At 47.7% G+C, this 11380-nt stretch overlaps 1 protein-coding gene across 1 annotated transcript; it reads right to left on the minus strand.

Moving 5' to 3' along the window:
• Positions 1 to 6256: 6256 nt before the first annotated feature.
• FUT11 (fucosyltransferase 11) lies at positions 6257 to 11314 on the minus strand. The gene is made up of 3 exons (XM_072628186.1): positions 10561 to 11314; positions 9693 to 10315; positions 6257 to 8731 (listed from the first exon to the last, which is right to left on the minus strand). The coding sequence occupies exons 1-3, from the start codon at positions 11242 to 11244 to the stop codon at positions 8572 to 8574; spliced, it is 1467 nt and encodes a 488-aa protein (XP_072484287.1). The 5' UTR covers positions 11245 to 11314; the 3' UTR covers positions 6257 to 8571.
• Positions 11315 to 11380: the final 66 nt, after the last annotated feature.

Below are 11380 nucleotides of genomic sequence, written 5' to 3' on the forward strand. Positions count from 1 at the left end.
GGGAGAGCGCCCTGGGATCCAGAGCCTCGAGGAGGGCCCTTGTAGCTTCGAGGGACGGGGAAGAGGGCAATCGAGCCTCCGGGCAAGCCCCGGGAGGTCCAACGCCTCTCCTGCCCCAGGGCTCCTCCCCAGCAGATCCCTCAGGCCGAATGCCGCCGGCGGCGTGGATCCCGGGCGCGTGGGGGGGGGACCCCAAGGACGGTTCGGGCGTGGCTCTAGGGAGAAAGCAGGACCCACTAGCAGAACCGGGTGGATTCTTTGAGAGTTCTTGGGAGCCCTGCGTGCTTCGTGCATTTGTTTACCTGTGCGCTCTTCGCATTTCTATGGGCTGAATGACTTGGCTGCCCCTGTAGTCACACACCGCAGCCTGAGATCTGCCCGAGTAAATTCTGAAGTTCAGCAAGCCAGAAAGTGATTTGGAAGGCACCTGGCCCCTGGAAACCCAAAGCCGTGGAGTCACACGGAGTTGCCTAGATCTTTTGGACTGAACTGCATTCTTGGGATGTGGCCAAAATGTCAACCACTAGTGATGGTGATGAGCCTATAGATACTTGAGATTACCTCTAGACAGTGAACAGTCAGTATCTGGAACCACCCTTGAGGCCCCTCCATGTTGGTAGGACCCCCCAGTTTGTGTGTCTTTGGCATATCCGTGATCAGCCTAGTATCACTTATGAAAGAACTGCTCTTGTTGCAAGAGAATTTCAACAGGTATCGCATTCAAATAGCAACCCTGAGTGATACAAGGTTGGCAAATGAGGCCAGCTTACTGAAGTTGGAGCTGGATACACATTTTTCTGGAGTGGGCGCAGTGAAGGGGAGCACTGTGAAGCTGGCGTGGGTTTTGCAATCAAAACTAAATCTAATCAGCAAGCTGGCATGCCGGCCAAAAGGAGTGAATGACAGGCTCATGACAATGCAATTGCCACTCACAGGAAAATGCCATGCCACTATCATCAGTGCCTGTGCTCCCACCATGACAAACTCTGATGAAGTCAAAGAAAAATTTTATGAAGATCTAGAGACCAGTATCCTCAATGTGCCAAAAGAGGACAAGTTTATAATTCTGGGTGACTTTAATGCTAGAGTAGGCTCAGACTACCAGACTTGGCAGGGACTCCTAGGGAGGAATGGAGTTGGAAATAGCAACAGCAATGGTCATTTATTGCTGAAGACTTGTGCATCACATGACCTTCTCATCACCAAAACTATCATCCATTTACCTAAGCACAATAAAACTTCATGGATGCACCGTTGCAGCAAACATTGGCATCTAATAGACTATGTGATTGTAAGAAGAAGAGATAGACAAGATGTGAGAGTGACACAGGCAATGTGTGGTGCAGAGTGCTGGACTGATCATAAGATTTATCCTTTCCAAGCTAAATATTCGCATTCATCGAAAGCCCCCAAGGTGAAATGACTACCAGAAGAATTAATGTCAACAAATTAGAGTTCTTCTCTGAGGGTGAACAGTTGTTGCTAACTTGGAGGGAAAGTTGTTGACCCAACACACAGTTGGCACAGTGGAGCAGAAGAGGAGTGCGCAGCTCTCAGAGATTTGGTGTACAGCACTGCCTTTGCTCATCTGAGTCAGAACACTCACAAACACCAAGACTGGTTTGATGAAAATGATGGGGAAATTCAGAAACTGCTAAATGAAAAACAAGAACTCCACAGGGTTTACCAACAGGATGGTTCATCCACCTCTAAGAAGGTAGCATTTAATTCCATCAAAAGCAAAGTACAAGCAAAGCTTAGAGAGATGCAGGATTCCTGGCTTAGTAAGAAGGCAGATGAAATTCGGTTTTATGCTGATAGTTAACAATCCAAAGCACTTTTATGATTCCCTGAAAGCTATTTATGGATCAAAAACCTATGGGGCATCACAACTACTCAGTGTTGATGAAGCCAAATTGATTAGTGATAAGGACATGATCCTAGAGAGATGGGCTGAACACTTCCATAGTGTTCTCAACAGATCATCATCAATCAATGCTGAGGCCATTGACCATTTATCTCAGGTTGAAGTCAATCCCTCCTTAGCTGAACTTCCAACTGAAGAAGAGGTTTTGATGGCCATTAGGCTCCTTTCAGCACCTGGTGCTGATTCTATTCCAGCTGAGATTTACAAGGTAGGGGGACCATTGCTTATACAAAAGCTGACTGAAATTTTCCAGGTTATATGGCAAGAGGAGGTTATCCCCTAGGAGTTCAAGGATGCCTCCACTGACCATCTTGGGGATCTCTCTTAGTCATTGCTGGAAAAATTCTTGCTAGAGTCCTCCTTAATAGGCTGATCCTTCACCTGGAAGATGGTCATGTACCTGAGAGCCAGTGTGGCTTCAGAAAGGGCCGAGGAACAGTTGATATGGTGTTTGCTGCCCGACAATGCCAGGAGCAGAACAGAGGTCTGTACGCAATGTCTGTAGATTTGACCAAGGCCTTTGACACTGTTAGTCATAAAGACTTATGGAAAATTATGTCAAAATTTGGTTGCCTAGAGAATTTCATCAATATTGTACATCACTTTCATGATGGCATGTTTGCCCGGATTCTGGATAATGGACAATGCTCTCATGCCTTCCCAGTCACTAATGGAGTGAAACAGGGCTGCGTGCTTGCTCCCATGCTTTTTAGCATGATGTTTTCAGCCATGTTGACAAATGCTTTCAATGAGGATGAACATGGCATCAAGGTCAACTACCATACTGATGGTAAGTTCTTCAACTGGAAAAGGCTACAAGCCAAGGCCAAAGTGGAGGGAGTGTTGGTGCATGATTTTCTGTTTGTAAGTGATTGTGCACTCAATGCAGCCTCTGAAGCTGAGATGCAACAAAGTATGGATCAATTCTCTACTGCCTATGCTAATTTTGGCCTAATAATTAACACCAAGAAAACACAGGTGCTCCATCAGCCACCACCATATCATCCATATGTGGAACCATTGGTTACAGCAAATGGAGAAGTTTGGAATGCTGTGGATAAGTTCACTTACCTTGGTAGTGTACTTTCCAGGGATGTACATATTGACAATGAAGTAGCTAGCTCAGCGTTTGGGAGGTTCCAAAGAAACGTTTGGGAGAGAAGAGGTATTAGACTGACTACCAAACTGAAGGTCTACAGAGCCGCTGTACTGACCTCATTGTTATATGCTTGTGAAACAGCACCATGCCAGGACACTGAATCACTTCCATTTGAACTGCCTTGGGAAGATTCTGAGGATCACCTGGAAGGATAAGGTACCAGACACTGAAGTCCTTGTTCAAGCTGAACTGCCAAGTGTTCAAACTATGCTTCAGAGAGCGCAACTCCCATGGGCTGGCCACATTGTTCAAATGCAAAATGTACGCTTGCCAAAAAGACTATTTTATGGCAAACTCACATGGGGCAGGTGATCACATGGTGGCCAGAGGAAGCGATACAAGGACACTCTCAAGGTCTCTTTAAAGAACTTTGGATTTGACTGTGCAACATGGGAGACACTGGCACAGGACCACTCAGCATGGCATGCCCACATCAGAAAGGATGCTGTGCTCTTTGAGCAAAACAGAATTGAGACAGCACAAAGTAAACGCAGTATGTGCAAATTTTGGATAGCCACCCCAAATATTCACACGGACTATCTGTGCCCAACCTGTGGTAGAGCATTCCGAGCTCATATTGGTCTGATCAGCCACAGTCAGACACACTGAAGCTTCACTTTATCAAGGTGATGTCATTTTGGTCCTCTTTCAGAACAAAGGACAACAACCAACCAAGAGTCACTTCCACACCCAGACAATATCTGAGAGGCAGAGAATTACAAAGTAATGAAGGTGATTTTCCCTCAACATAAACATATCTTACACAATGGAGAAGATTCCCCATAGTAATAGTCATATTCATAATAGTCACCTTGGAAAGCTATCCATTTATTCTGAGGATGCATAGTATTTAGACCAGTCAGATCAAAACAGCTAGCACTGATATATCATTTTAAGGTTTGTAAAGCACTTTATAAATGTTATATCATTTTATCCCTATAACCATGAAAGGTCCATGCCATTATCATCATCGTCACTTTATAGATAGCAAGTTAACACAACTAGTTAAAGTGTCTGAAACTGGATTTGAACTTAAGAATCTTCCTCACACAATTTCAGGCTCAGACACTTAACGGAGACCCAAGAGGAGTCCCAAAAATGTTTTGAGCAATAATGACATTGTAGAAGTTAAGTACATTACCTTTCACATTGACTGTTTAAGGGGCAACACTTGTTTGGTTAGTGTAGGTCTCATTTGGTGAATGTACTTCCTTAACCACAGAGTGCACCCTTTCAACCCAGCCTCTCAACCTTTATCATTCTTCAAGACTCAGTTTAGGTACCAAGGGCTCAGAAAACAGTCCTTGATTCCCCTAGAGCAGGGGTGGGCTGCAGCCCAGAGGCCACATATGGCCCTCTAAATCCTCAAGTGCAGCCCTTTGACAAAATCCAAACTTCACAGAACAAAGGACCTAGAGAGGCTGCGGTTTCCCTACCTCTGCCTTAGAAGTTAGTGCTCACTTCTTCCTCAAGTCTGTACTTTGCTTGCATTAGAATGTCTATAATCTGTGCCCAGGGCCCTTGATAGCCTCAGCCTCACGTGGGCTAGCATGTGGTCTTGGGGACCAACCTTAAAAGTTGGAGTCTCTCTTTTTGGCTTAATCCCCCAAACAAGTTAATCCAAGAAAATCTCCCAATATAGTTTAGGTTTATACTTTATGTGTAAGTTTTCCCAAATGTGAATAACAAGTTCCTAGCTCTGTACACAAATGCACTTTAATAAATGCATATTGGGTGGTGTAGCTTTAATTTCAATCCACAGAAAATACAGGCAACACCAAGGACTCACATAAAACACAGTAATCCCAACATTCTAGTGAATTAATTTTTAACTCCACAGAGAAATTCTGAGGGCCTGGACTCCCCCTTGGAAGGGAAAAAGTCTTGTTAAAACTACTAACTCACAATACCCCTTCCCACTGGACCTGCACTGTCCAAATAACTCATGAGAATAACAAACGGTCAAGGTTAGCATGTGGATCACTCCTATGACTAGGGGCCATCTGGGCAATTCTCTTCTTTCTCCAAGGGCTGATGCTGTTTCAGGAATGATGTAATTATCTTCTTTCCCCAGAAAGTCTGATCCCCGAACTTTCCAACTTGTTAATTTTTGAACCTAGACATACCCACAGGACAAACCCCAAAGCTGTCACTAACCAGGAAATTTCCCTTCTTTGATTAGAAAGCTTACAGTCTAGAAAGACACTACTCAGGCCCACCTACGTGAGCCCCTATCTGCTTCTGCCATGGGCTCCTACTTCAGCTGATGCCATCTCTTGAACTGGGAAAGTCCATTCTTAGAAACTCTAATATCTGACCTGCTTAGGATGAGCAAATGTATATCTCTTGTGCTCATGCTCCAAAGGAGCAGTTACCAGTTCTTAGGGGCAGACTATTCGTCCATAGTGTCAGGGGAAGGAATCTATTCTTATTGATGGGGACTCCTCATTAACTCCTTCTTATATATAAGAAATATATTCTTAAATATAAGCTTCTTATGAGGACACATTGCTTTGTTTCATTGCTGTGTGCATAGTGAATGCTTAATAACTATTGAATTAAATTCCTTAATTGATAATTCCTCTTTCCCTCTCTCCCTATTCAAATCATCTCCTAGCTTCCAGATGAATCTTGTTTAGATGTTTTATTTAATCACATCTATTATTTGCTCCAAAATCTTTAGTGAGTTCCTATTGTCTAACAAGTTCAAAATCTTTATGGTCCCTTGGTAATAGGACGAGCTCTGATTTGGAGTCAGAAGACCAAGATTCCAGTCACTACCCCAACACTTAATCTTTGTTTAACTTAATCTCTCTAACTTTTAGTTTCCCTATCCGTAAAATGAGGGGGATTGAATTAGATGATCTCTATGGTCTCCTCCAGCTCTAAATCGCTAATCCTAAGTATTATGTTGTATATTATCAAAAATGATTCACTGGGGAAATTACGGTGATATAAAAACAGAAGGTATCAATAAATAATTTTTTAAAAATCAGTCACATTTCATTTATATGATGTTCTGGGCAATCCCAGTCCTGAGCACAACATCTCTTTTCATAGGCAAAGAAAATAATCTTGAAGCTCTCCTCACTTCTATCTCCATCCTACCATTCATTAATATACCTGATTCCCTCTCCGTAAAAAAACACACAAGAAAAATACTCAAGGAGGAGAGGTTATAATAAAAGCATTTTATTACAAAATTAAACCTGAGATTATAATACAAAATAGTAACAAGTCATGATGATGAAGGCAGTAAATCACTACAAAACACTCTGAAATAACACTGATTCCAAGGCAGATACGAACATAATTGGTGAATCTAACTCTGCAGGGAACAAACCTGAGATTCACCAGGCTTATCCTATATTGCTGTAAGCAACTAGTACATCAGGAAGAATAACCTAAACCAGCATATCAAATCCTAAAGACAGGATAAAGTTCACATTGGCCTGGTCCTCCCCAGGAAGAGTGAAACCCTCCCTAGATCCCATGGTGCTCCACTCCACTTTCACCAATGGTCAGTGGTACCTGCTTTGCCACACAAGTGGCCAGCGCTATGCTTTCTTTCTTGTGTGAGTAAAAAAGAAAAGCCCAAAAAGAGCTAGCAATCAGGTTTTGCCTCAGGGTTGTTGTAATTCCCTAATGATTGACCCACTTGGTGCATATAAAGTGCTGTAACACAGCTGTATAATTAGGATGGTAGGGATGAGTCTAGCACCTTCCCTACCATGCTACTAAAAGCATCTCTCCTTTCATGGCACATATAATGTAAGGAGCATCAAATTAATATATCTGTTTCTAAAGTTGTCAATTCAGAGGGCAAGAACTGCTTTTCATTTCTTTTGCAGCTGCCCAGAATGATGCCACATCTAACGGGAAACTAGTCAAAGCCTTGGTTGATTGTTATTTATTTCATTCTCTAGAAGCTTCCATTGCATCTCTTTTCCTTACTGAGCTTTCCACTAGAATGCCCAAGAGAACTTAAGCAGCTTTTTTAATATCTTGTAAAGTGCATTTTCTATCAGTCTCATAATTTTCTGAATGTCAAAGAAAATTCCTTTTTACCACTTCTAGATACACTTGGTGATAGAAGGTTTTGGTAGCAAAAGAAAGGGCAAACTTCAGAAAAAATTTCAATAATGCTGGTGTATGGATGTGTGGGGACCACAGCTCACCCTTGGATGAGGCAGGAAAGTTGTCGCATCACTCCCAAAGTTTTGTATCTGTGTTTAGGATCCAACACACTCTTGCTCTGCTGCCCTAGAAAAGGCTTATGGCACAGGTAGGGAACCTCTAGGTCCTCAAGTGCGGCCTTTGACTAAAATCAAACTAAACAAATGAGATTTGTTCCAGGAATGGCCTCCAGGCCACAGGTTCCCCACCGCTGGTCTATGGTGGAAGTCAAGCTGCGCATACAAACCACAGTGATTTAATTGGGTTTGGATACATCCCCCAAAGCTGACCCACTAAAGCTTTTTATTTATCCAGCCACTTGTGGTGCCCATCTCTTGCCCTCCCATCTCCATTAGCTTGGTGCCCTGGCTTTATTCCACCCTGAATAGCTAGACCGAATAATGCATTGTCAATGGATGATACAACATCATAACACCATATGGCTGAGAGAAGACAACAAAACTCTTTACACAAAAACAAGCAGCCAAGGGGAAGGTTAGTGAAGCTAAAGTATCGATCCACTTGGGATAGAAAGTGCTTTAGAATATAAGGTATTCAAAAGGTCTATATAAAATGGCATCTTTAGCATCCTTTCCATGATTCTTTAGAGAATAAAATGACTTTACAGCACACAAAAATGTAACAAAATTCACTGAGCAGCAGGGAAAAGCAGAAGACCACGTGTTGCCAACAAAAGATTGTATTTTAGTTGGCTGGCTGCCTCTTTGTATGTCTTAATGTCACAAAGACACTGATCCCAGAAAGACTTTCTCCATTGTATTTGCTGAGGCAGTGGAATAATTGGGTAAAAACTGTGAATTGAGGGCCAGAAGACACAGTTCTACTCTAGTCTCTGTCAGTAATAAACTACAAAATTGGGCTGATCATTTCACCTGACCCTAGATTTTTTAACTTGTTTGAAAAAACAAGTGCTTAATGGGGGGGAGGTAATAAGGTTCCTTCCAATTCAACATTTTAGGATCCTGTGGCTTTAAGGATATTAGTACAGATCAGACCTGACATGATAAGTATAGAGAACTGAGTAGTGTTTGCCATTAATCAGTTAGAATGCAGGGAGTCAATGAACCCTTCACAGGGTCTGCCACAGAATAAGCAGTTCCAATTCCACCATCCTTGAGGGTAGAAGAGCTTTTCTGAAATCACATGCTAAACGGCACAACAATGGGGATGGGGGGGAGGGGATCTTTATACTTTAAGAAGAGGTGGCATCTTTCCCTTCAAGTCACAAAGTAGAAAGAGATTCTGTTCTCTCCCAGACCATTCCCCACCTCAGCTGTGCCCAAGGTACTCATGTAGGTGGCTGGGGGTACTGGTTCCTTCGGAGGAAAATGTCCTGCATGTAATCCCAAAACTTCCCTTGGTGTGTCTCATTGTTGTGGATCATGGTGGTGAGGGCCTCCCCCTGGTCCAAGCCTTGCCAGTAATCCTGCAGCCACATCTCTTTCCAGCTGAAACATCAAAGAAGCACTGGAATTATGGAACTCTTGGTAGAGTCAGAAGACAGACACATCCATACACCTCCCCCACCCTCCACCCCCACCACACACACCCTGAGAGTCAGATTGGGGATACTGGCAGAGATATATGGGTCAGGTGGAGCTGAGTTGTAGGAGGTATGATACTTTCTTAAGGGCCTTGCTTTTTCCTTTTCAAGTATGTGCCCCCTGAGTCTTAGCATTCACAAGTGACCATGCCTACTTGTCTACCTGTACTCCAACCCTATCATGGAACTGAGCATACGGTAGGCACAAAATAATGCCTGTCCATGATGTTATGGATTTAGATGCCCATCACCCCCTCAGTCAGCAGCAGGTCCTTAAAATCAATACCCCACCAGTCATTTGGTGCCCAAGGCAGTCTTTGAGAACCACCCCATATTACACTAGGGGAGTTAATATAAAACTGTTGAGCAGTTTTCAGAACTGGCAGTCCAAGTGGCTGTAATCTTGTCTCTCAGCCCTTATTTAATATGGACTGCACCTTATTCTCTGCATTACAAGATCCTTGTGTGGCCCTCACATGCCCCTCCCCCCATCTCAAAGGCTTAATCTCTTAATGTCCAATGATTGCAGTAGCCTCACAATTGTGTCTACTTGCTCCCAATCTCTGGCCCGCCCCCCCAAAAACAGCTACCAGATTAACCTTTGTAAAACACTGCTTTGACCCCTTCCCAGCTCAAAACCCTTCAAGAACCCCCCACTACCTAAAAGTCCTGGCACCGTGGCTTGAGTGTACCTTCCCCCCACCCTAACCTATCTTTTAGGACCAGTTCAAACCCCATTCATGTCCTCCACAAAGTCCTCTCTAAAGCCCTGGGACAGAGGAATCCCCTTCCGTCTTCTGACCTTGTAGGGTGTAGAAAGGACAGGGACAGCCACAAAGGCCCTCTACCCGCCCAGTTCTCCTTACCTGTCGTTCTCGGGGATCTCCTCGAGCCTCCCAAAGCCCGGGGAGGGCTCGGGACAGGCCATGTGGGAGTGCTGTGCGATGCGGGGCTGGGGCAAGGGGTTGCGTGCTGGGTCGGCTGCGTGGGCCCTTTCGGCGGCGAGCCTGGCCAGCTCGTGGTCACAGACGAAGCACTCGAAGCCCTCCAGGTAGCTGGGCTGCCGGGGGTCGTTTACGCCCCACTCTCGCTGCTCCAGACTGTCCAGAAGAAGGCGGTTGGTGATGCCCCCGGGCTGCTTGTAGGCCAGGTACCTGGCGTACTCGTCGTCGTTGCTATCCAGGAAGTCGATGAAGGCGGCCAGATGCCTGGGCGACTCGAAGTCGTCCACCAGGATGACGGCGCGCTCGTTAGGCATCCAGTCGCGCACAGACGGCGAGCCGCGGTACACCGGCACGGCCCCCAGGTGCAGCGGCCGCCACAGCTTCTCCGTCATGTAGTCCTCGCAGATGGCGTTCTCCAGGGCCAGGTGGAACTTGTAGCGAGACAGAAAGGCCAGGAGCTCGGGGTCCTCCGACGTGGCCGTGGCCGTGTCGCGCAGCCGGGGAGGGAGCTCGCGGTTCTGTAGGCACTTGCCGTAGGAATCCACCTGGCAGGGCCAGGAAAATGGGAACAGCCCGCTCGGGACCGCCCCTCGGCCCTCGCCACGCCCCCTCCCGGGACCGCCCCCTCCATCTCTGCACATGGCACGCCCCCAGCTTTCCTGACACGTGTCCCACCGCCCCCTCCCGGAACCGCCTCTCCATTCACTAACTCCGCCCCCAGGACCGCCCCTTCCGCACCCCGCCCCCTCTCGCTGACGGCCCCGCCCCTCAGCGCGCGCCCTCGCCTCACCGGAATGTAGCGCATGAGCTCGCGCACGTAGCGGTCGCGGTCCGAGGGCACGTCGCAGTGGGACTGCAGATAGAGGAGCGGCGCGTAGCCGCGGCGGCGCCAGGCCGCGCGCTCGTGGGGGGCGGGCGCGGCGCGGCGCAGGTAGGCTAGCCCCGGGAGCCACTGCAGCGGCAGCGGGTAGTCGGAGTGGCGGCTGAAGGTGGCGCTGAGGTTGAAGAGGCGGATGCCGGGTGCGTGGCTGAGAAGAAAGTTGTTGAGCGGAGACTCCTCGTGCAGCAGCGCCCAGCTCTGATGCGCCAGGCGGGGCAGCGGCGCTTCGGACGCGCGGAAGTCCGTGCCGTAGAAGAGCAGCGCCCGCGTGCGCGCTTCCCGCCGCCGCCGGCGATCCCGGGAGGCCACGCACGCGCCGCGCGCGCACTCGATGCGCTCGGAGTCTGCGGGGAAGTGGGGGAACAATCCGGGGCTCCACCACAACAAGACAGGCAGCTCGCTCTCGTCGGGCCCCGGCCTCCCCGAGCTCCGCGCCACTCCCACTGAGCCTAGCGCCGCCGGCCGCCGGAAAACCGCGCCGCCCCAGGGCTCGGCCCACTCCGCCTCGCCCTCCAGCCCCGGCTCAGCTCCGCCGCCGCTGCCGCAGACCCAGAGCATCGCCGCGGCGGCTAGCGCCACGCCGGCGCCTGCCATGCCTCCTCGCGGCCCCGGCCCGCCGGCCTCAGACTAGAGCCCGCCCCAGGAGGCGGGGGAGGGGAGAGCGCCCCACGCGCATGCGCGGCTGTCCACGACCAGCTCCTTCCCACTCCCTTCCAGCAGTCCAACAGGG

The sequence above is a fragment of the Notamacropus eugenii genome, chromosome 1, assembly GCF_028372415.1.
Source record: "Notamacropus eugenii isolate mMacEug1 chromosome 1, mMacEug1.pri_v2, whole genome shotgun sequence".
Classification (NCBI taxonomy): Eukaryota; Metazoa; Chordata; class Mammalia; order Diprotodontia; family Macropodidae; genus Notamacropus; species Notamacropus eugenii.

Excerpts from the sequence above, each read along its gene's own strand:
- FUT11 (XM_072628186.1), bottom strand. The coding sequence starts at position 11,244 with ATGGCAGGCGCCGGCGTGGCGCTAGCCGCCGCGGCGATGCTCTGGGTC. Across the intron at positions 10,316-10,560 it reads AGCTCATGCGCTACATTCCG|GTGGATTCCTACGGCAAGTG; the intron begins GTGAGGCGAGGG and ends TGGCCCTGCCAG. Across the intron at positions 8,732-9,692 it reads GAGATCCCCGAGAACGACAG|CTGGAAAGAGATGTGGCTGC; the intron begins GTAAGGAGAACT and ends TTGATGTTTCAG.